Genomic DNA, 24,176 nt, shown 5'->3' with positions numbered 1-24,176 from the left:
TGGCGAAAGCCATTTTTTCTGACACTCCTGCCCAACCTACACTGAAAACACGTTGCTATAGTGAACAGCTGTGGGGACAGGCTAGTAAGTGGCTTAAGGAAGGAATAGAATGGGAGGGAGGGAGGGGGGAATTTCCCAGTTTTACTTTTCCAGTAGTAATGTATGGCAGTGGGAGTTGGACCATAAGGAAGGCTGAGCACCAAATAATCGATGCCTTTGAACTGTTGTGTTGGAGAAGGGTCTTGTGAGTCCCTTGGACCAGGGGTCTCCAACCGTGCCAACTTGAAGACTTGTGGACTTCAACTCCCAGAGTTCTTCAGCCAACAACTCCAAGACTCGTGCACTACATGAAATAGATAAACAAGCATCCAGCCACAAAGATAAATGATCAAGTGGGAGGTGGAAGGGGCAAACGCAGCATGGGGGCAATGCGTGAGGCCCCAAAATGCAATGCGAGCACCCCCCCATCCATGCACCCCTGGGCATGCATCCCCATGCATGCGCTACACACATGCACACACATGCCTCCCACACAGGCACCCCACACCCTGTGCATGTGCAGCAGAGACCCAGAAGACCAGCTGGCCAGTGGGAGGCTTGCGTGCATGCGTGACGGAGCTGGGCTGGGGCGACGGCTGGTGTGCCCACAGTGAGGGCTCTGTCTGCCACCTGTGGCACACATGCCATAGGTTTGTCATCCCGGCTCTAGCTACTACATCCTTGTATGAGATGCAAAGGCCCACTCTAAAGGCAGGGTCATTTGTGACTTTGTCTTTGGGGCCAAGGAGTGGGAAGACTGCCATTATCCCCAGCAGTAGGCGGGCAGATTCAGCCAGCTTAATTTGTCTTGCCTCTAACAACAATTTAAAAAAAGAGTTGGGGAGGGGAAAAAAAGTCAAAGAAAGAGAGAGAGGAGGGGAGGAAAAAGGAAACCCACAAAAGCATATGTCTCTCCGTGTCTCATTATATATTTAAATGGCAAACATTTAAAGTCAGCCTGCTCGACAATGGGAAACAAGTGGGAAATTAAATGGGAACGAATATATCTAGCTCACATTTCTTACCGGCCCTTCAATGGGGACCTCCTGTTGCAAAAGCCTGGTTGGAATATTGAAGGAGAGGTGAGGTCTAATTCGGTTATTGAATAATTGATGGAGAATGGGTAGCCTTCCAATTTGGATGCAGCTGCCAATCCTGCTTATTTATCTTTGTTATTATTTTTAAAAAACCAAACAGGCTGGGGCCATCACAAAAGCCGACCACAGCCGCGTGGCTCAGGGAACAAATATGACGACTCGAATGAAACTTTTCCTACTGTAACTTTTTGCAATACGCTTAGAGCAGGGGATCATAACTTCTATACTTAGGAAAGGAAAGGCAATTGCTACTTCTTCTCAGAAAGCTCAAACTGCCCAAGGAGCTTCTGATTCTGTTCCACGGGGGAATCATTGAGTCTCTCATCGGCACCTCTATAACTGTCTGGTTTGGCTCTGCAACCCAACAAGACAGACACGGACATCAGAGGATAATCAGAACTGCAGAAAAAACAATTGCTTCCATTGAGAGACCTGTACACTGCACGAGTCAAAAAGAGGGCGGTGAAAATATTTACAGACCCCTCACATCCTGGACATAAATTGTTTCAACTCCTACCCTCAAAACGTCGCTATAGGGCTCTGCACACCTGAACAACTAGACACAAGGACAGTTTTTTCCTGAACACCATCACTCTGCTAAACAAATAATTCCCTCAACATTGTCAAACTATTTACTAAGTCTGCATTACTATTACTATTAATCTTCGCATAGTGCCTATTAACCACCTCCTCCCACTTATAACTGTATGACTGTAGTTGTATCCTTACGATTTATATTGATTGTTTCCTAGTATGATTTGAGTGGTTATTTGTACCCTATGACTATCATTAAGTGTAGTACCTTATGATTTGTGGCGAATGTATCTTTTCTTTTATGTACACAGAGAGCTTATGCACCAAGGACAAATTCCTTGTGTGTCCAATCACACTTGGCCAGTAAAGAATTCTATTCTATTCTATTCTATTCTATTCTATTCTATTCTATTCTATTCCATTCCATTCCATTCCATTCATATCCCATTCTGTTCTGTTCTATCTCATTCATATCCCATTCCTTATATTCTATTCTATCCCATTCCACTCATATCCCATTCTATTCTATTCTATTCTATTCTATTCTACTCTATTCTGTTCTGTTCTATCCCATTCCATTCCATTCATATCCCATTCCATCTATTCTATTCTATTCTATTCATATCCCATTCCATATATTCTATCCTATCCTGTTCTCTGGATCCTCCATCATTGTACTGATCTCCCCAACTGCATCTCCCCTCCATCTAAAAGCCCCCATCGTCCCATCTTTTAGCCTTCTCCGACTTCATCCTTTTAAAGGAAGGATTCCATGTCTCGGAGAGCCACTCCACCTTCTTAGTGTACTTCCGAGAACATCGAAAGCCAAGGCAGCAGTAGCCTAAGCTATTGCATTGGCCAACTCTTAAAAACCTTGGTTCTTTGGCTTCCTGTGCAAAGGAGAAGTTTCTGAGCCAAAAAGGAGGAGGCGAAAAGAAGGAGCAGGACCCTGAACTAGCTGGAGACAGTAGAATGAAACTCAAAACTCAGAGGAAGAGGGAAAGAGAGAGGGAGGGTGAGATTTATTTTCTCCAGTCGTAAATCTTGTCTCCTTGCTCTTCTGCCCAACGGAGCATGATAAAGTCCTTTTCCATAAAGTATTCAGCCTTAAAAGCCACAAAGCTCACCCAATCAGTAGCCATCTGTTTCCCACCCCCACCCCATAACAGTGACTTCCAGAGAGGAGGGGCGAAGAAGTCCACAGAGAAAGGACCCCACTGTTCCTGCCAGGGGTGGAGGGGGGTAGGGTGGGGGAACCAATGAATAGCAGTGGAAATCCTTTAGTTTCCCTCTTGCAAATCTCTATCCATAGAGACTGAAGGGAGAAAAAGAGGAGCATTATATCGATACAACAATTGTCAAGAGGGATACAAAAAAAAGGGACAAGGCATCCAGAGGGCAACCTGAGCGGGCAGCCGCGTTCCCCACCCCAACCCCCCCCCCGGCGTGAAAGCAGGACCTAACAGATTTATAGAAAACTTTAATTGGTTTTCTATCGGGAGACAAAGCCGCTTGAAGCCAAACAGAGGAAAGTGGCAAAGTGTTTCACACCGAGGTCCATTCAAGGGAGAGCTGATAATTTATTTCTTTTTAATTTTTTTTTAAAAAGAGGGGTAAGTGTTCCTTGTCCAGTTTGGGGTGGGCTTCTCCTCCCATAGTCACTCCCCCTCCTGCCACCTTTCAATTTTTGCAATGGAGAATTTGCATACCTTCCAAAGATATATTTTTTTTGGGGGGGGGGAGGTAAATTTTAAAAGAGAATGAAAAGAAGTCGATGACTGCCCTCTGATGAAGACATGTTTGAGCAGGTTGTTCAAAGAGGCCACCTTCTTCTCTGGCAAAGGCTTGAATCGCCAGGCACCCTAAACACGCATACACCTCCCAGCTTAAGAGGCAAAGAAGTGAAGGAGGGGGTAATGCTTTCAAAGAAATGGAATTAAAGGAAAACAGACAGACAGATAGACAGATATATATATATGGCTTAGTGGCTAACACATCTGCCTAATATGTAATACAGCCCAGGTTCGAATCCCAGTAAGGGTATGGCTAGCTGATGAGAGCTAAATAGCTTGAAATAGATCTATACTAGTCTCCCTTTATTTATTTATCAGCACAAATACAACACAAACATAGCAAAGGCAACATTAAAAATAAAAATATGGTTTTCTGCCTGGATGGTCTTCTGTAATGAGCCGAAGGACAGAAAGGGGGAGTAGTGAGCTCCCTCCCATATTTGGGCATACCAGGGGTTGTAACACAAATACATACCTATTTCCTTGGCTCAGCTGATATGGAGGAGAGCCTGTGGCTTAGTGGCTAACACATCTGCCTAATATGTAATACAGCCCAGGTTCGAATCCCAGTAAGGGTATGGCTAGCTGATGAGAGCTAAATAGCTTGAAATAGATCTATACTAGTCTCCCTTTATTTATTTATCAGCACAAATACAACACAGACACACACACACACACACACACACACACACATATGGAGAGAGAGAGAGAGAGAGAGAGAGAGAGAGATGATAGCTATCTATCTATCTATCTATCTATCTATCTATCTATCTATCTATCTATCTAGCTAGCTAGCTAGCTAGCTAGCTAGCTAGATAGATAGATAGATAGATAGATAGATAGATAGATAGATAGATATACTGCTGTTAACCCGGTATAGCCCAGATATTTGTTTATCTCAATTGTGGAGTACTGTGAAGTACTGTTACCATGGCAACTCCACTGTGCTGTATGGTAGAAGCCATTTTAAGGCAGTACAGTAGAAGCTATTTCAAGGCACAACAGGCCGTATCTTAACAGAACACCAACGCCACCCCGAGGGGTGTTAGGGGTGTTTTACCCCCACTGTATTTGTTGCCAGAGAGTAAGTCATCTGTGTACCAAGTTTGGTTGAAATTGATTGAGGCGTTCCAGAGTTATGCTGAAGCGCGCAGGCACGCGCGCGCGCACACACCCACGCACACACGCACACATGCACACACGCGCACACACACGCACACACTATCAGAAGAGTCTAAATGAGAGAAGTGCCACCCAATTGCTATGGAGAGTAAAGCTAATAAAACGCTCTTCTTGTGATGGTGTGGAGAGGACATCTTCTGGCAATGTCTGTGGAAATTCTCAGTCATCCAGGTCATGGTTGCCTCAAAGGTGCTTTTTCAAAAGGCAAAGGGACTGTTTTTCCTCGAGGAAGAAGAAGAAAACGTTTCGCTTCTCATCCAAGAAGCTTCATTGGTTCTGATGGTGTGTGTGCGTGTGTGTCAGTGGTGGGATTGAAAAACTTTTACTATCTGTTCTGTGGGCGTGGCTTGATGGGTGTGGCAGGGGAAGGATCCTGCAAAATCCCCATTCCCTCCCGATCAGCTGGGACTCGGGAGGCAGAGAATAGATGGGGGTGGGGCCAGTCAGACGTGGCATTTACCGGTTCTCCAAACTACCGTATTTTTCAGAGTATAAGACGTGCCTTTTTTCCTCAAAAAAGAGGTTGAAAATCTGGGTGCGTCTTATACATTGAATACAGCATTTTTGGCCTAGCGAAACCCCGCCCTCTTTGCAAAAATGGACCTGCAGAGGGTTTTGAAGCCTTGCAAAGTGCTCCTGAGGGCTGGGGAGGGCAAAAAAAGAGGAGAAAACCAGGCCATTTCTGCCCCCTCAGCCCCCAGGAGCACTCCACAAGCCTCCCAAAGCCTCTGCATGCCCTTTTTTGCTGCAAAAAATGGCTCATTTTTTGCTCATTTTTGACCCTCCCCCATGCACAGAAACACTCTACAAGCCTTCCAAAGCTCTACATGGCCCCTCGCCCACCCTTTCTTTTGCAAAAAAATGCGGCGTGCAGAGGGTTTGGGAGGCCTGCAGAGTGCAAAAACGTTTTTTTTAAATTTACCTCTTCAAAACCATGGTGCGTCTTATACTCTGGTGCATCTTATAGTCCGAAAAATACGGTACTCAAAGTTTCCGTTGGAAGTGTAAAAAAACACCAGGCACTTTCTACCATATGTGGTGGACGTGCAATGAGGCAAAAAAATATTGGAAAGTGATCCAATCATGGTTAGAACAAATGGTGGGAGAACAAATTATGTTTAAACCAGAAACTTTTCTCCTAGGCATAATACCGGAGGGGTTTAAGAAAGATACACTCTATCTAATTATACATATACTGACTGCAGCGCGCATAACCTATGCACAGCATTGGAAAAAAGAAAATACACCATCAGAGCTAGATATAATCAGAAAAGTGTTGGCCTCCGTGGAAGCAGATAGGCTCACTTTGGAACTTAAAAATAAAGGGGAATCAGAATATTTTGAGGTATGGAATAGATTTTATGACTGAAATAAGTTAAAATGACAAGACTGGAACAAATGTATATATTGTGATCGAACAGAAGGACAGACAATGTATTAAGTAGAATAACTGTTAATGGCTGAAACTAGCTGTACATAATGTGAATATATGATCACCCCGACTCCGCGGCATTGCATTGTTTTAAATGTAAAAACTATATATATATAGTTTTTACATTTAAAACATATATATATATATATGTTACAACCCCTGGTATGCCTAAATATGGGAGGAAGGTCACTCCTCCCTCTTTCTGTCCTTCGGCTCATCTCAGAAAACCATGCAGGCAGAAAACCATATTTTTATTTTTAATGTTGCCTTTTTATATTTGTGTTGTATTTGTACTGATAAATAAATAAAGGCAGACTAGTACTCGAAATAGATCTATACTAGTCTCCCTTTATTTATTTATCAGTACAAATACAACACACACACACACACACACACACACATATATATACACACACACATATACATTTCCACTACCGGTTCTCCAGAACTGGTCAGAACCTGTTAAATACCATCTCTATATTTATTTGGAAAACAATGCAATCCTGTTCCAGATGCAGGTTTAATGCATATTGAGGGAGCAGTTTTGATTATGCCACCATGTTCTCCTGCCAAGCATGAGAGAAGCACATCATTTTACTCTGTGAAGGAATCCATCGTTTGTCGGCTGCCATGGTGATGTTAAAGAGGAGATATCTAACGGGGAAAATATTGGGCAGACCCCTAACTCAGTCAGTTTAACCACGAGCATGGTTAAAGACACAGGGATTCAAAGCCAACTTTTAATGAGCTAATCAATAAAATGTTGCTTAAAATAAAAACACTATAAAAATATGTTGAAGTGTGCAAACAAATCTGGTAATTTTGTTTTCTCATACATTTCATTTAAAAAAAAAAAAGATGTTCAATTAATTTTGCCCGGGGTTGTAAACATATCTGTGAATGCTGATAACGTTATTAGCTTTTGTTCAAAAGGCAGAATATTGACTTAGTAAACGGCTAAAAATAATATTCTTAGGCAAAGATGCATTGAACAAAATTTTGGCTAGAAAGCTTGAGAGAGAAACAACACTCAACGTGGCATGTCAAATATCCATAGTTTTTCCATCCTGCTAGGTTGGAATCAGAATAGATCAGAATGGAATCAGAGAATAAGTTGTCAGATCTCAGTTTAACAGAGTTGGAAGGGATCTTGTAGATCATCTAGTTCTAGTCCAACCCAAACCATTTTTTTTTTAAAAAAATTCTTTTTGGAATTGGGTTTAATCTTTTTTTAACTTTTGTGATGTGTGTTTTTAATGTTGTACGCCACCCTGAGTCCTTTGGAGAAGGGCGGCATATAAATCCAAATAAACCTTAAACCTTAAAACCCCCTGCTCAAGCAAGAGACTCCACACCATTTCTGACAGATGGCAGTCCAGTCTCTTCTTGAAAGCTTCCAGTAATAAAGTCCCCACGACTTCCGAATGCAAGCTGTTCCATTGGTTGAATCTCCTTATTTACAGGTTGAATCTCTCCTTGTTCAGTTTCCATCCATGATTCCTTGTCTGGCCTTCAGGTACCTTGGAAAATAGCTTGACCCCCTCCTCTCTGTGGCAGCCCCTCAAGTATTGGAAGACTGCTATCCTCTCTTCCCTGGTCCTTCTCTTCCCTGGACTAGCCCTACTCAGTTCCTGCAACTGTTCTTCATTTGTTTTAGCCTCCAGTTCCCTAACCATCCTGGTTGCTCTTCTCTGCACTCTTTCTAGAGTCTCCGCATCTTTTTTTTATAGTGTGGTGACCAATTTCTCAAACTTGGCAGCTTGAAGAGGTATGGACTTCATGCTGGTTGGGGAATTCTGGGAGTTGAAGTCCACACATCTTCAATCTGCAAAGGTTGAGAAATACTGTTTTACTAGATACAAGAGAGGAAAATTGGAACCATTTCAGAAGTAAATGGAAGTGTCTAAGATGGTGGGTGACCACATAATATTGAGATCATCTACCCAAAGCAAGAAGCAATGTACTGTATTGCCATAAAATGGTGTGAAGAAAATATTTGCTCCCCAGCTGTAATGATAGTAGACAGATATGTTTTATATATAACATACATATATATATCCTCCCCCCTCTTCTCTATCTATCTATCTATCTATCTATCTATCTATCTATCTATCTATCTATCTATCTATCTATCTATCTATCTATCATCTATCTATCTCTATATTTATGTGTGTGTGTGTGTGTGTTGTATTTGTGCTGATAAATAAACAAAGGGAGACTAGTATAGATCTATCTCAAGCTATTTAGCTCTCACCAGCTAGCCATACCCTTACTGGGATTTGCGGATTAGTAATTTATCAACTGCAATGATTCACTTAACAACTGTGGCAAGAAAGGGTGTAAACAGGGGCAAAACTCGGCTAACATGTGTCTTACTTAACAACAGAAATTCTGGACTCAGTTGTGGCAGTAAGTCAAGAACTACCTGTAATGCAAAAAGCAAGAAGAGAGAGAAAGAAGATAAAAGTCTATGTATTAGAAATTTGGAGATTGCGATCAGTGGATACCCTGGAAGAATCAATAAATCAATCCTTGACTAAATAAAGCCTGATTGCACACATAAAAAAACAAGATAGAGGTTTGATCACATCACCGATAGTCCTCGACATAGAACCAGCCATTTAATGACCACCCAAAGTTACAACAGCAGTGAAAAAAAGTGAGTTATGACCATTTTTCACACTTACGATCGTTGCAGCCTGCTTGTTCTGACGTAGGCCTCCCCAGCAGCATGAAGCCAAGTCCTCATCCCAATAAACCCCTTTAATAAAATTTACAGTGAATTCCTCTCCAGCAAAGTCTTTCCTCTCCCACAGTGTTTCAAGATAGTTCACAATTACTGACCTTTATCAGGCTTGGAGAGTGGCCAGGCCGATATCGTTCAGACGCTGCAATACTTTGCAAGAATGCAGGAATGAACTCATGGTCTCCTGCAAATTCCACTCCCCTTTCACTCCTCTTTTATTCCCTATGGGAGGGGCCATCCACCATCCACCTGTGGCCGTACTCCCAAGTCAACCCCTGTTCCTTAGCAGTTCCCTTCGTCTGGCAACTCTACGCATGCGCACACTGGGAACAGGCTCCAGCTGTTCTTCTGCCCCACTGATGTTTGACTCCAAAGGTAGCTGATAACTGGCATACGGCTCTGACCCCCTCTCTGCCTCCAACACAGAGCCCTCATCAGAGCCTTCCCCAGACTCCAGGACTGGCCCATGTTCCTCCCCAACCTCCTCACTGTCTGAATCTGCTGCCAGCTCTGCTGGTGGGCCACAACACCTCCTCATGATCAGGTGATCAAAATTTGGATGCTTGGTAATTGGTTCATATTTATGACGGTTGAGGTCTCAGGGTCATGCGACCACATTTACTTCTGACAAGCAAAGTCAATGGGGAAGCCAGATTCTCTTAACAACTGTGTAAACTGCTGTGATTCACTTAACAACTGTAGCAAAAAAAAGCTCGTAAAACGGGACCCAACTCAGTTAAGAGCTGTCTTTGCTTAACGACATAAATTTGGGGCTCAATTGTGATTGACTACTCTTTTTGGCATGCTCTTTGAACATGGCTCCCTCGATCCGTCCTAGTTTGAGGCGTGGTTTGGCTCACTTACACGAGCGATCTAGCTGAGGCACTGTTCTTCGGGGCCGCCTTTTGCTAGAGGAAAATAACCGCACCGTTCAGATGTTCAGATTGTTCCTCCTTTCTCCCTGCCTCCAAATCATTACTCAAAATCCATGCACTGAGCATGGCTTCCTTCGGGGGACGCTAACAAAATGTATGATAATTTTGCATCCCTGTTATTGAAAACAAAACAAAGGGAACCAATACACTTAATATCGCCCCTGTGTAATTATACAGGATTAATTGTAGAGCTATCTGGTTTCCATAAGAGAAAATTGGTTTTTTTTAAAAAAAACAAAATTATTATTGGAGGGGACAGAACAGACATCAGATTATGTTAATGGCTCTTTCCTTGCGTGGTTTCCCATCTCCTTACTTTTGCATATGGACATTCCCCAGATCACTGGACAATCAGACTTAAAAGACCGTTAGCATAAATGTAGCAGGTCAGGGGGGGAAAAAAGCATTTGTAAGGGATTAATGGGAGTCCTCATATAATGCTGCATTTTCAGAATTACTCTTAGGATTAAGAGGCCGATATAGCAAAGAGACATATTTGTATTTTCTATCCATTTTGATTACTGCTTACTGGAGGATTCAGGACGGTGGGGAGAGCATGGAGGTGAAAAATATATATATATTAAATCAGTTTATGGAGCACATTTAAGAGGACGGTGTCTACACACAGACACCCACACAAATATTGTAAGCCAGTGTTTCTCAACCTTGGCCTCTGGAAGCTGCATGGATTTCAACTACCAGAATTCCCTGGCCAGCTTTGCTTTGTTGGTTGGGGAATTCTGGGAGTTGAAGTCCACACATCTTCAAACCGCCGTGGTTGAGAGACACTAAGATCTTATTCTGTTTCATTCTGATGCCAACCTAGCAGGATGGATAAACTATCTAGATATTTGACATGTTAGATTTGGTAGTGTTTCTCTCTCAAGCTCTCTAAAGTAAAGGTAAAGGTTCCCCTTGCACATATACGCTAGTCGTTCCCGACTCTAGGGGGCGGTGCTCATCTCAGTTTCAAAGATGAAGAGCCAGCGCTGTCCGAAGATGTCTCCATGGTCATGTGGCCGGCATGACTAAACGCCGAAGGCACACGGAACGCTGTTACCTTCCCACCAAAGGTGGTTCCTATTTTTCTACTTGCATTTTTACGGGCTTTCGAACTGCTAGGTTGGCAGAAGCTGGGACAAGTAATGGGAGCTCACTCCGTTATGCGGCGCTAGGGATTCGAACCCCCAAACTGCTGACCTTTCTGATCAACAAGCTCAGCATCTTAGCCACTGACAGTCCCTTCAAGCTCTCTAGTGAGCCAAAATTCCCTTCAATACACCTTTAACCTATAAGACTATTATAAGCTTTGCTGCCTGGGGAATTCTGGGAGTTGAAGTCCACACCTCGTCAAGCCCCCAAGGTTGAAAAACACTGTTCTAAGTCATATGTTGCTCTACAGTTAGTCCTTGACTTATGACCCTTTGTTTAGCAACCATTCAAAGTTATGACAGTGCTGGAAAAAGTTATCTCTGACCAGTCCTCCCACTTGCGACCAGCACAGCACCTCCTATAGTCATGCGATCAGAATTTAGGTCAGGGGTCAGCAACTATAAACACCCAAAGAGCCATTTGGACCCATTTCCCAGAGAAAAGAAAACACCGGTAAATATCTACTAACACATCTTCTAACTACAGCTAGAATTGCCTTTGCTCAATACTGGAAACAAACTACTACTCCCCCGGAAGAATTAATGATAAAAAAAAAAACACTGGACTGCGCAGAGATGGACAAATTAACTCTAAAATTAAAAGATAAAGAGGAATCGGAATATTACGAAATCTGGAATAATTGGTATGAATGGTTAGAAAACAAGAAAAATAATTAAGCCAAAAATAATATATATATAAATATATATAGAACTGTGTATAAAAGTACGTAAATATAGAAGCGGAATATTATAAACAGGTATAGATAAAGATGATATAACAAGGTACAAATGTTAACCTAATGACTGCAATATATGGTGAAAAGAGGAAAACATGTACAGATAAGACGATATGACAATGTACAAAATGTTGACATAACGATTGTAACATATGCTGAAAAGAGAAAAACAATAAAAATCACCAGGAAAAAAAAAGAAAGAAAGAAAGCACCGGGAGCTACAAAATTTTTCATGTGCTGACTATTTCCTGAGCGGCCACAGAACCAGCATACGTAATTGAATTAAGCATGTTGTTTTCTTCTGAAACTTTTCTTTTTTTAGATTTACCCATGGTTGGCCTACCAGGGGTCAAAAAGGTCAATAAATCGCATGCCGGCAGGTGTCGCCCATTGGCTCTTGTGACGCATATTTTGGACGGAGCCACAGCTGAGGGATGAAAGAGCCACAGAGCCATGGATCGCTGAGGCCTGATTTAGGTGCTTGGCAACCAGTATCCATTGAGGACAGTCCCCTGTGAGATGAGACTGTGAAGGATGGCTTTCCCAGTTGGCTTTCGACAAGCAAAGTCAATGGGGGAAGCTGGGTTCACTGAATGATTGTGGCAAAAAGGTTTTCAAATTGGCCGTAACTCACTTAACAACCACTTCATTTAGTAATGGGAGGTGAGAACTACCTGTATATCAAACCTTTTTTTTTTCAATTCTCGGCATGCTGGCTGGGGAATTCTAGGAATTGAAGTCAACTCCTCTTAAAGTTTGAAAGTCACTGTTCTGTTGGGATTGACTTGTTCTAACCAATTAAATGTATCTTTGTAGTCTTCTGTATGATTTAGTCAGCGTGGAAGATGGATCAGTGATACAAGAGCCAGGGATGTTGCCTTTTAAATATGAATTCAATCCGTCTTTGGATTGATGTTATATTAAACAGGCATGGTTGACACTCTTGCAATTATCTTCACATAAGATCTGGAAACTTGCATTCAAACATAAAGAATGCAGAGCTGCACTCCGCTCCCCTGTCCCCTTTTAAAGTGGCACAAACTATCCATTAAAAAGCAATTAAGAGCAGAAAGAAATGCGTGGTGATTTGTACAAGAAAGCCTCGTGGCCTTTGGTGGGATTTCTCTCTTGGGAAATGTTGGAAGGAATGCAGATTTGAAGATATGCTCGGGTTTATATATAGCCAATTTCAGCTCTCTCTGCTAGAAGATTGAAACGGCACACTCAAGGGATTGCCATCAATGGTGCAACTTTTAGCCACAGATAATATACTGGTAGAAGAAGCTGCAGAGAATTGGCCGGCCTGCCTTCCTTCCTTCCTTCCTTCCTTCCTTCCTTCCTTCCTTCCTTCCTTCCTTCCTTCCTTCCTTCCTTCCTTCCTTCCTTCCTTCCACAGAACAGAACAGATCCCTATACTATTTCTGACAAAGGGTTGTCCAATCTCTTCTTAAAAACCTCTAGTGTTGGAGAATTCACAACTTCTGGAGGCAAGTTGTTCTACTGGTTAATTGTTCGGTCAGGAATTTTTTTCTTAGTTCTAGATTGCTTCTCTCCTCAATTAGTTTCCATCCATTGCTGCTTGTCCTGACCTCAGATGTTTTGGAGAATAGCTTGACTCCCCTTCCTTCCTTCCTTCCTTCCTTCCTTCCTTCCTTCCTTCCTTCCTTCCTTCCTTCCTTCCTTTTTCTTTCTCTCTCTCTCTCTCTCTCCTTCCTCCCTCCCCCCACCTACCTACCTTCCTTCCTTCCTTCCTTCCTTCCTTCCTTCCTTCCTTCCTTCCTTTCTTTCTTTCTTTCTTTTTCTTTCTCTCTCTCTCTCTCCTTCCTCCCCCCCACCTTCCTTCCTTCCTTCCTTCCTTCCTTCCTTCCTTCCTTCCTTCCTTCCTTCCTTCCTTCCTTCCTTCCTTCCTTCTGTTGGAAGAAATGTCCTTCTGGGTTCAGTTCCAAGTGGGGAAAAAGACCCTGGAAACACGGAGGCTGCTTGGAACGATGGTTTAATGGTGGACAGGATCACATGGCTTGAGCTCCTGAACAGAAAAGGGGGGTCACATGCTTCCAGATGTTGGGTGAAGAAAAAAAAAGAGAGAAGAAGGGGCTTGCTGGGTTTTTCTCTCTGTTTCCTGTTTCTGTGTAAGAAATGTATTCTGATTGGTTGTCAGACTCCCATGGGTCCATGCAGGAGCAACTCTCTAGGCTGTGTTTTGAGTCCAAGTTTGATTGAGTTTCCAGATGCCATGTGGTGAGTTTCTGTAGAAGGCTAATCCTACCTTTATTATGTAAAGTAGACTAGCCCAGGCCCTAATGGCTCATTGATAAAAGGGGGAAGGAGGGCAGGAAGCTGCAGGGAGCTACTCTGTCTTTAAAAAGCATGTTTCTCCCTTTTCACATCCAGGGAAATATAATGTTCTGCCTTCTTAATATTTCCCAGGATATTTCAGTTTTCTAGCAGAGGGCTGGGTTTTTCCTTCCTTCCTTCCTTCCTTCCTTCCTTCCTTCCTTCCTTCCTTCCTTCCTTCCTTCCTTCCTTCCTTCCTTCCTTCCTTCCTTCCTTCCTTCCCCAGAAGGTCCACTGGTATCTGTGTGGCAATGACAGTAATATGATTTATGCGGGGCATTGGTGGGAGTAGCGATGTGCCTGGAGAAAGCTGTCGTTTTCTTTCTGCTTCCCAAGCTCTGGGGCCCCTCCCCTCCCTCCCCCACCTGCAGAGAGTTTTGAGCTCCATTAAATCCTGCATTTCAGGTGGAAAGCTGCCCTGGCCTTCCCTTGAGCTGCCTGAAGGTCCAGCTGTGCTCTAGTGTGTAGGAGAGCTGGAATGTCGCGCAGAGACACAGCTGCTAAATGCGGGTAGAGTTCATTAGCCAGCTCTTCAAAACCCGAGTCCTGCCAGTTATGCCTGATGACAGCCCTCTGCCTGCTGCCAAGGAAAAGGCAAATCCCTCCAGACATGGCGCTTGGCCATGCCTTCCTTGGCTCTGAAAAGGTTGGGAGCTCTCAACTTTTTCTCTTGTTGGGCTTGTGCAAATAGGCAAAAAACGGTCCAGGGTTCGAGGGTACGTTTGCGGGTTAGGAAAACAGTGTTTGGGATGTTATGATGGCCCAGTGAATGGAAGTATGTCAGATTACAGATTGACAGAGTTGGAAGGGACCTTGTCGGTCATCTAGTCCAGCCCCCGTCCAAGTAGGAGACCCTACACCATTTCTGTCACATGGCAGTCCAGTCTCTTCTTGAAAGCTTCCAGTGATGAAGCTCCCACAACTTCCGAAGGCAACTTCTGTTCCATGGGTTGATTGCTCTCACTGTCAGGAAATTCCTCCTTATTTCCAGGTTGAATCTCTCCTTGTCCAGTTTCCATCCATTATTCCTTGTCTGGCCTTCATGGAAAATAGCTTGACCACCCCTTCCTCTCTGTGGTAGCCCGTCCAATATTGGAACATTGCTATCATGTCTCCCCTGGTCCTTCTCTTCACTAGACTAGCCATGCCCAGTTCCTGTAACCATTCTTCATATGTTTTAGCCTCCAGCCCCCTAATCATCCTGCTTGCTCTTCTCTGCACTTTTTCTAGAGTCTCAACATCTTTCTTGTAGCATGGTGACCAAAACTGGATGCAGTACTCTAGGTGTGGTCTTACTAAGGCTTTATAGAGTAGTATTAGGACCTCACTGTAGAGGTGGGTTGCTCCCAGTTTGGCCTGGATCGGGCAAGTGGCAGTGGGGAAGGCCCTGCCCACTTGCCCGGACACTTCTGTGCATGCTCAGAAGTGTCACGTGTGCGCATAAGCACGCACAAGTGAACGAGCGCATGAGCAAACTGGTAGTAAAAACAATGGAAGCCTACCCGTGTCTCCCTTGATCTTGATTGGTAATGCAATTTAAAATTGCATTGGCTTTTTTGGCTGCCACCGCGCACTGCTGGCTCATATTTAACTGGTTGTCCACTAAGACTCCAAGATCCCTCTCACAATTATAGCAGACTGCAATTAAGCAGGCTTGCATGCAACAGACCATGGTTTGCGGTGATTTATTTCATGCACGTAATGATGTCGCCCTCAAAGGTTCCAAACGTTGCTTGCTTTTAAGGACACCATCCCACTAATGACCCAAATTGATATAAGTCAAGTCGTTTGTGCAATGATGACATCACACACGACACACATTGCAAACAGGGATAAATAATGGATATTTAATTCATCAACGGACACCCTTTTACTCAATCATTCTGTTAAAAGGAGGGATCACCCTGTTGCAAAAGGCAGGGAATAAATATTAAATAGTGAACCCAAGTGTCAGTGCGTTACCCCGAAGGAGCTAAGTAATGTTGCGTCTTAACACAAACGAGGGTTCCTTTATGATTTGTGGACTTCAATTCCTAGAACTCCTGAGCCAGACTAAAGTAGAATAAAATATGGATTAAAATATAAGAATGAAGACGTGGCATAAAAGGGACAGTTAGAAGCTTGCTTAAAGGGGCAGGGAAATGTCATCAGCCTTCAACCACAACATGTTCCAGCAAATGTCCCTATGTCAAAAGTCCAAAACCACAAGGTTCAATTAAAGTTCGTTAATGGCACGTAGTCCATACCTGTAACAAAAGGAGAAGTAAGACCCCCATCTCCTTATAAGGCTTTTTCCTCAAGGTAACCAATAAGAAATGAGTTAAGTGTTTCCGTGTTACACTGTCTTTGAGAATGTATAAGAACGCGTGCGTCAATAATAGAGGTTGTTCAGAAACTCACAACATTAGCCATGGGCTAACTTTTCTGAACCTGGCTGCCAAATAAACTTTTCCTGTATCCTGAGAAGTCTAATGCCTGTCATTTTCTGCAACAAGACCATGAGCCAGGAACTCTGGGAGTTGAAGTCCACAGGTTGTAAAGGTGCCACATTTGCAAACCCTTGGCCTGGCTCATACTACAACGGTGGCTGATTTCCAACAATATGCTGAGTCCCAAACTGCAGTAGGAAGAAAAATCCTGGTCCAGTTCCAAGCTGGGAGAAAGGCATTGGTAACAAAATGGAGGCTGATTGGAAAAACAAGTTTGTGGATGAACAGAATCACACAGCATGCAGTTTTGGGACAGCTGGCAAGATGGAGTTTAGAGTGGGTGGGTTTTTATACATTCTGGATTCCTATGGGGTCACGCAAGGGTCATGGATGGCTCTATAGGTAAAATGGGAAGGGCAAATCCTAGGTGTTTGTCTGAACTGATTTTTGTCAACCTTTGGCTTGTGTTGCTTATTGCGTTGCTTATCTGAAGTTTCTCCCTGCCCCGGTCTTTCTGAGTGGATCACCAAATCTGCATTTCTAAAAGCTGGCCTCCTCAGTTTCTGCTTGGGGCAGGGAAACTGGGACTGTTTTCTGCCTCCCTTAAGAGATTTTATTTCTCCTTTATGGGGAAATATTTTATCCTGCCTTGTTAAATATTTCCCAAAATATTCTATTCTTCCGGGGTGGGGGTGGGAGAGCTTCCTACAATATGAAGGCACCATCTTAAGGAGACATTTACTGAAAGCACTTAGTATGGCCTCTTAATTATATTGGTAGTAAGCGATGAGTACGAATGTCAAGTCCGCATTCCAAGTGTTAATTTTAAGGGGGAGGAGGACACTTTTAAAAGCGTTTCCATTTCAGCTGTTTAAAAGCATAATTGACCCATAAATGAGCAGAGGTAGTATTCAGCCGGTTTGGACTGGTTTGTGGAAGTGGTGGTAGTGGAAATTGTGGGTGGGGCAAGCTCACCCACCTTAGATCTATGCCATCCTATCTAGGCACGTTTTCAAGCCCTGTGCATGTGTGCAAGTCGCATGTGCACTCAAAGCGCATGTGCTGAAGACCGAGTGCATGTGTGGGCGCGCACACTCACATTTGCAAACCGGTAGGGAAAGTATTCAGTATTTAACTGCATTCAGTTCTGGTCACCACGATGTAGAAAAGATGTGGAGACTCTAGAAAGAGTGCAGAGAAGAGCAACAAAGATTATTAGGGGACTGGAGACTAAAACATATGAAGAACGGTTGCAGGAACTGGGTATGTCTAGTTTAGTGAAAAGAAGGACTAGGGGAGACATGATAGCAGTGTTCCAATATCTCAGGGGTTGCCACAAAGAACACGGAGTCAAACTATTCTCCAAGGCACCTGAGGGTAGAACAAGAAGCGATGGGTGGAAACTAATCAAGGAGAGAAGCAACTTAGAACTGAGGAGAAATTTCCTGACAGTTAGAACAACTAATCAGTGGAACAGAAATTGCCTCCAGAAGTTGTGAATGCCCCAACACTGGAAGTCTTTAAGAAGATGTTGGATAGCCATCTGTCTGAAACGGTATAGGGTTTCCTGCCTAGGCAGGGGGTTGGACTAGAAGACCTCCAAGGTCCCTTCCAACTCTACTATTGTATTGTATTGTATTGTATTGTATTGTATTGTATTGTATTGTATTGTATTGTAAGTGAATACCACCCCTGCCCAGCCGCTCATGAGACAGAAGATACCTTCTAAGAGAGACCCCCTCTTCTGCAAAATGAGACACGTGCAGTATAAAACAGCATGCCCATATGGCTTTTAATTTCCATATTTGCTCTGGGGCATGCTACGATTGTGAACAACTTGGAAATTATTCTTTAAGCAGGGTTGCTAAATGGTTTGTGTGTGTGTGTGTTCGTGCAATGTTTTAGATCAAGAAAGCCCTCCATTTTAGAGCAGGTTTCCTTTTAATATTTGGACAGCATGCGGTGGGTGCCCACACAATATGGCTGTCACGGCAGATGTTTACATGTTCTCCAAATGGCAGCCCTAATAGGATGGAAGGAAACATCCATTTAGCAGAAGGCAAATTGTTTAGATGTTTGTCCCAGTCCCCTCACCCCCCACTACTCTCTCATTCTTGAATAAATATGTTGCAGAAGACGGGGGGCTTTTCTTTGCAGCAGTCCAGTTTTCTATTTTTTAAATATTTAATGAAAAATTTTTTTCAAAATAATGAGCCAAGCGGGAGAAGGACTTTGGCGGGTCCTGCTTAGCCACCTCTCTGCATGCTCCAACAGTAGGCAAATATTCAGATTGCTCGAAGCGTTATTGCAATGGTACTGAAAAATTATCTTCCGTTACACAAACTTGACCAGCCACTCCTCCGCCCCTGTCAGGTAGGCCAGAATAGGAAACAATCCTTGAGCCGCAGTGGCACAGTGGTTAGAGTGCAGTACTACAGGCTACTTCTGCTGATCACCAGCTGCCCGCAGTTTGGGAGTTCGAATCTCACCAGGCTCAAGGTTGACTCAGCCTTCCATCCTTCCCAGGTGGGTAAAATGAGGACCCAGATTGTTGGGGGGCAAGAGGCTGACTCTGTAAACCGCTTAGAGAGGGCTGTAAAAGCACTATGAAGCGGTATATAAGTCTAAGTGCTATTGCTAAAGTTTTGCATTCTAATATGACTTTTATTGTAATGGTAGTTGCAATGATTAGAATGCAGGATTGCAGGCTGACTCTGCCCACAGCCAGGAGTTCAAACCTGATCGCCTCAAGGTTGACTCAGCCTTCCATCCTTCCAAGGTCGGTAAGATAAGGATCCAAATTGTTGGGGGGCCATACGCTGACCTTTGTAAGCCACTCAGATGGAGCAGCGTATAAGTCTTAGTGTTATTGCGGTTGTAAGATTATGGCAACAGAATCTTTGAAGTCTGGATGTGACTCTTCCCCTTTTTCCTGGGAGGGTCATTTATTTATTAGATTTTTATCCTGCCTTTATTATTTAACAACTAACCCAAGGTGGGGAACATACCGGATATTCCTTCCTTTATCTATTTCCCCTATAGCAACAACCCTATAGGGTAGGCTGAGAGAGAGAGTGGCTGGCTATAAGTCACCTAGCCGGCTTTCATGCCTAAGGCGGGATTAGAACTCATAGAGTCTTTGTGATTGGCCCCAAATCACCCACCCAAATCACTCATGCCTAAGGCGGAGCTAGAACTGACTGTCTCCTGATGATTGGCCCAAAGTCATCCAACTAGCTGTCATATCCAAGGCGGAGCTAGAACTGACTGTCTCCTGATGATTGGCCCAAAGTCATCCAGCTAGCTGTCATGTCCAAGGCGGAGCTAGAACTCACTGTCTCCTGACGATTGGCCCAAAGTCACCCAATGGCTTACATGCCTACGGTAGACTAGAACTTACAGTCTCCTGGTTTCTAGGACAGCATCTTAACTACTTCATCAAATTGGCTGAGATGTTTACTCAAATTACATTTCTGCCCTGTCCTCAGGTTCCTTTTATCTGGCTGTTGTCTCTTCTGCCCATTATAACCCTATCCTACCCCCAGATCTCCAAACCAGGCAAAATCAATCAAGGCATCCCAATGAGCACCTATGTACCCCGTTGACTTCCAGCAGAATTCGGAACGATTTTGCCCCATCGCAGCTCCCGATTCCTGAAAACTGCCCTGCCTCCAGCACTCCTGAACACACAACATATATTTTGGCTCTCTAGCTGCCTTCCCAGTCCTACTCTTTTGTTTGAAATGGCAAGCACATATCTAAATAAAGACGGTGCAGCCACTGCCGGCCCAGCAGCAACATTAGGCATCAGCTAACATTTTTGAGGGCATATGGTACTTCAGAAGCCATATGTAGAGCTGTTTAGCGATTCTGGCAGAGAGGCACGGAGCAGTGAAATCCAACTGCCAACAATGCTGAAAACAAATATGTAAATGCTCCAGTGCTTTTGTTATTCATAACATACCTCTAACACAGTGCCTACAATATGCTGCCCATTCTGTAACCAGTGCAGCTACTAAACTACAATTGCTTTCAGTTCTGGATTCATGTCCTCTTGCTGAAACGCTCGGCATTTTGGGCCATTCACCTTTTCCAAAAAATGTCCCCCACTATTTAACGCTCTGCAATATATATATATTTAATGACGGGGAGTTGAGGACATGTTCTCTTGGGAAAAGGCTCAAAGGATCTCCTGAAGCCTGGGACTGCTCACATAGGAATCAACAAAACTAACCTAAGATGGATGTAATAATAACCCTTAACAGTTATATACCAACTTGGGGATCAGTTGTCATCTGTTATTTGATCTGTCATGTTAAGGCATCAGGGTGGAAACCAGGAGTCTGTGAGTTCTACTCTCGTCTTAGGTATGAAAGCTGGCTGGTTGATTTTGGGCCAATCACCAGGTGATTTTGAGTTCTAGTGCCACCTTAAGTATGAAAGCTGGCTGCTTGATTTTGGGCCAATCACCAGGTGACTGTGAATTCTAGTCCTTCCTTAGGCATGAATATTCATGGATATAATAATAACCCTTAACATTTATACACCAATTTGGGAATCAGTTGTCATCTGTTATTTTAACTGTCATGTTAAGGCATCAGGGTGGAAACCAAGAGTCTGCGAGTTCTAGTCTCGTCTTAGCCATGAAAGCTAAGAAGAAAAAAAGAATATGTAACGAGCAAATGAAAGAAATAGGATGAAAAAACCCTCGTATGTTATACCATCATAACAATAAACAGTTACAATTCTATGTATGTTTGTCAAATGCAATTATTATTCAAATACAAACACATTTCTATGTATCTCCATCACTATTATCTTTGTGTTTTGCTCTTTTTCCCCTCTTTTTTAATTAATTGAAAAACAATAAAAGAAAAGAAAAAACTATTATTCCTCAAATGTTTTTCAGTTTCTAAACATGTAATTAAATTTTTAGAGCTATCTGGGACCCGCTGAGAATTGCACTCCAAACTTAATGGCAATATATATGGCCCTAACAAGGTAATGAATATTCACACGACTGTGGATATTCATTATGCCCCATATTGTAATCAGGGCAGTGAGGCTGAAAGTTGAACATGATCAGTTAAAGATGTATGATGCAACTGGCTATGCTTGTTTTATACAGACATGTTTGTCTACTTATAGCTCATTATGTTATGTGAGGCCAACTAGTTCGACTTTGTCTATGATTCAAGAAAGTATCCCCAAAAAGGATGAATTCTACAACTATGTTGTCTGAATGTAGACACAGTGGTTTGCTGCAGTAAAAAATAAAAATAAAAATAGAACCAAAATGTTTGTGATTTCCAGTAGGGTACAGATAGTTCTGACTTACGACCAAATCGAGCCCCAATTTTTTGTTGTTAAGTGAGACAGTTGTTAAGTGAATGTTGCCCCATTTTACGACCGTTCTTGCCAGTTGTTAAGTGAATCACTGCAATTGTTAAGTTAGTAACTTGATTGGTAAATGAATTCTCCACACCAGAACTAGACACAAGGACAGTTTTTCCCCAAATGCCATCACTCTGCTAAACAACTAATTCCCACAACACAGTCATATTACCTACTAAGACTGTATTACTATTTTTCTTCTCTTCCATCCTAGTACCTATCTCTTCCTACTTATGACTATGACCATGTTGCTTTATCTTTTAAAATTTATATTGTTTTACTTGTTTCCTAGTTGAATTTGATTGCTTATTAGTAACCTATGACTATTACTAAGTGTTATATCTTATGATTCTTGATGAATGTATTCCATTTTATTTTTCTTTATGTATACTGAGAGCATATGCACCAAAGACAAATTCCTTGTGTGTCCAATCACACTTGGCCAATAAAGAATTCTATTCTATCACTGCAGTTGTTAAATGAGTAACTTGCTAGTTAAGTGAATCTGGTTTACCCATTGATTTTGCTTGAATTTTTTTTTTTGCAAAAGATGGTCACATGATCTCGGGGACACTGCAACCGTCATAACTATGAGTCAGTTGCTAAGCATCCAAATTTTGATCATGTGACCATTGGGAGGCTGTGATGGTTGTAAGTATGAAAAATGGCCATAAGACACTTTTATTCAGGGACGTTGTAACTTCAAATGGTCACTAATTGAACTGTTGTAAGTTGAGGACTACCTGTACCATGTAAATTTGGATTTGCTCATTTGCTTGGAAAGAGATCCAGCTGAGTTTCTAGATTGAATGGGGTTTCCAAATCAAATCGTCTCACTGAATAGCACGCTTCTGAACCAGTTCAGGCAAATATCTGAGTTGATCCTTTATGTGCACACCCAATTTCTTCCTCTCCTTACACATAATTTTTTTGGACTACACAAAACTGATTACTAAAAATAGAAGCGTATAGACATACCTTCTACAAGCTCCTTAGAGAAACTTGTAGAAGCAGATGGGGTGATATGACATCATACTTTATTAGTTGTTCAAATATCAGACATGCAAGGGAGTGGGAATTAAACTTATCTCCCTATCGGTTAGCTTGGTTACAAAATCTCTTCTAGAAAATTTGCCTGGCTAACTTCACACACACACACACACACACACACACACACACACACACACAGTAACACACACACACACACACACGAGCAACAATGGCTATTTCTCCCTTGTGTAATGTTTACAGCACTTGTCTCTAAGAGTCCATTTTTTAAGTCTGTACTTAATAATATTTGAAGAGTTCTCTCTCTCTCTCTCTCTCTCTCTCTCTCTCTCTCTCTCTCTCTCTCTGTCCATCTGTCTGTGTGTCTCTGTCTCTCTCTTTCTCTGTCTCTCTCTCTCTGTGTGTGTGTGTGTGTGTGTGTGTGTCTCTCTCACTCACTCACTCTCTCTCTCTTTCTCTGTCTCTTTCTCTCTCCCTCCCTCTGTGTATCTTTTGCAGAGAACATGCATTTTAGGAGCCTAACTGCACTTTTATGCGTCTAGAGATTATTTTATACACTACACACAGAGTAACAGACTTTGCCTTCCCACTCAGGAAAAACAGGGAAAAAAGTTCGTCACACAACAGACTTTTTTTTCCCTTTCATGCAGTTCTCTATAAATAGCAGTAGGTGGAGTGAGAAGAAAGTTTGAAAGCCTACTCCAAACTCAGGATTGGTTGAAAGAGTGGGTAATATTTTGTTTCCGTTTTAGCTTGCACGTAAAAACATAATTATTTTGTTTGGGGGGGGCACAACTCTTTTACTTACTGTGTGACTCCAGGAAAATGCCCATTTTCTTCATGGTATTTCTTCCGCCCCATTCCACTCCTTTCTTCTCCGCAGGAATGTCAGATTCCTAGAAAAAGAGAAGTTGTCTGAATTTGGAAGGAGAAAAAAGAAAAACAGCTGAGCACCCTCATTTTGTCTTTAGAAAAGAAAGACAAATCACCAAGCTGTCAAGTTGTAATTTTGAACGTTTCAGGAGAGAAAATCGATGAAATGAATATGGAAAATGCTTGAACGCTGCACTCTTACACAGTCTCATTCAAATGTAGGAAGTTAGCACCCATCCCTCTCCTAGAAAAATGAAATATTTTAGGAAATATTAAAAGGGCGGAATATTTCCCACTAAAAGGGAGGCAGAAACTCATTCTCCCCCCCTCCACCTTTGTCAATGGGCCATTAAGGCCTGAGCCAGTCTATTCTACATAACAGATCTACCTTCTTCAGCAGAGCCTTAGTCAGAATTGCCCAAAGCCATTTCATTACATCATCACCTAGCAAGAGTCAACCAAGCCTGGGACTCAAAAGACAACCGACAAGTT

The 24,176-nt window shown here is 42.7% G+C and overlaps 1 protein-coding gene across 1 annotated transcript in view; it reads right to left on the bottom strand.

Annotated features, from left to right (window-relative positions):
• PRDM8 (PR/SET domain 8) overlaps positions 1-23,653 on the bottom strand; it is a gene marked incomplete at its 5' end in the record, with an annotated part of 46,006 nt that extends 22,353 nt beyond the window's left edge. Inside the window, one exon of the mRNA XM_081960390.1 lies at positions 23,620-23,653. Within this exon, the coding sequence (XP_081816516.1) occupies positions 23,620-23,653 (34 nt within the window). The remainder of the gene's footprint in view (positions 1-23,619) is intronic.
• Between the last annotated feature and the right edge of the window lie 523 nt (positions 23,654-24,176).

This window comes from Natrix helvetica (assembly GCF_964273705.1).
Source record: "Natrix helvetica genome assembly, chromosome: 7".
NCBI lineage: Eukaryota > Metazoa > Chordata > Lepidosauria > Squamata > Natricidae > Natrix > Natrix helvetica.
Note: the sequence above shows the minus strand (reverse complement) of the source record. Positions and strands in the feature narration are given on the sequence as shown.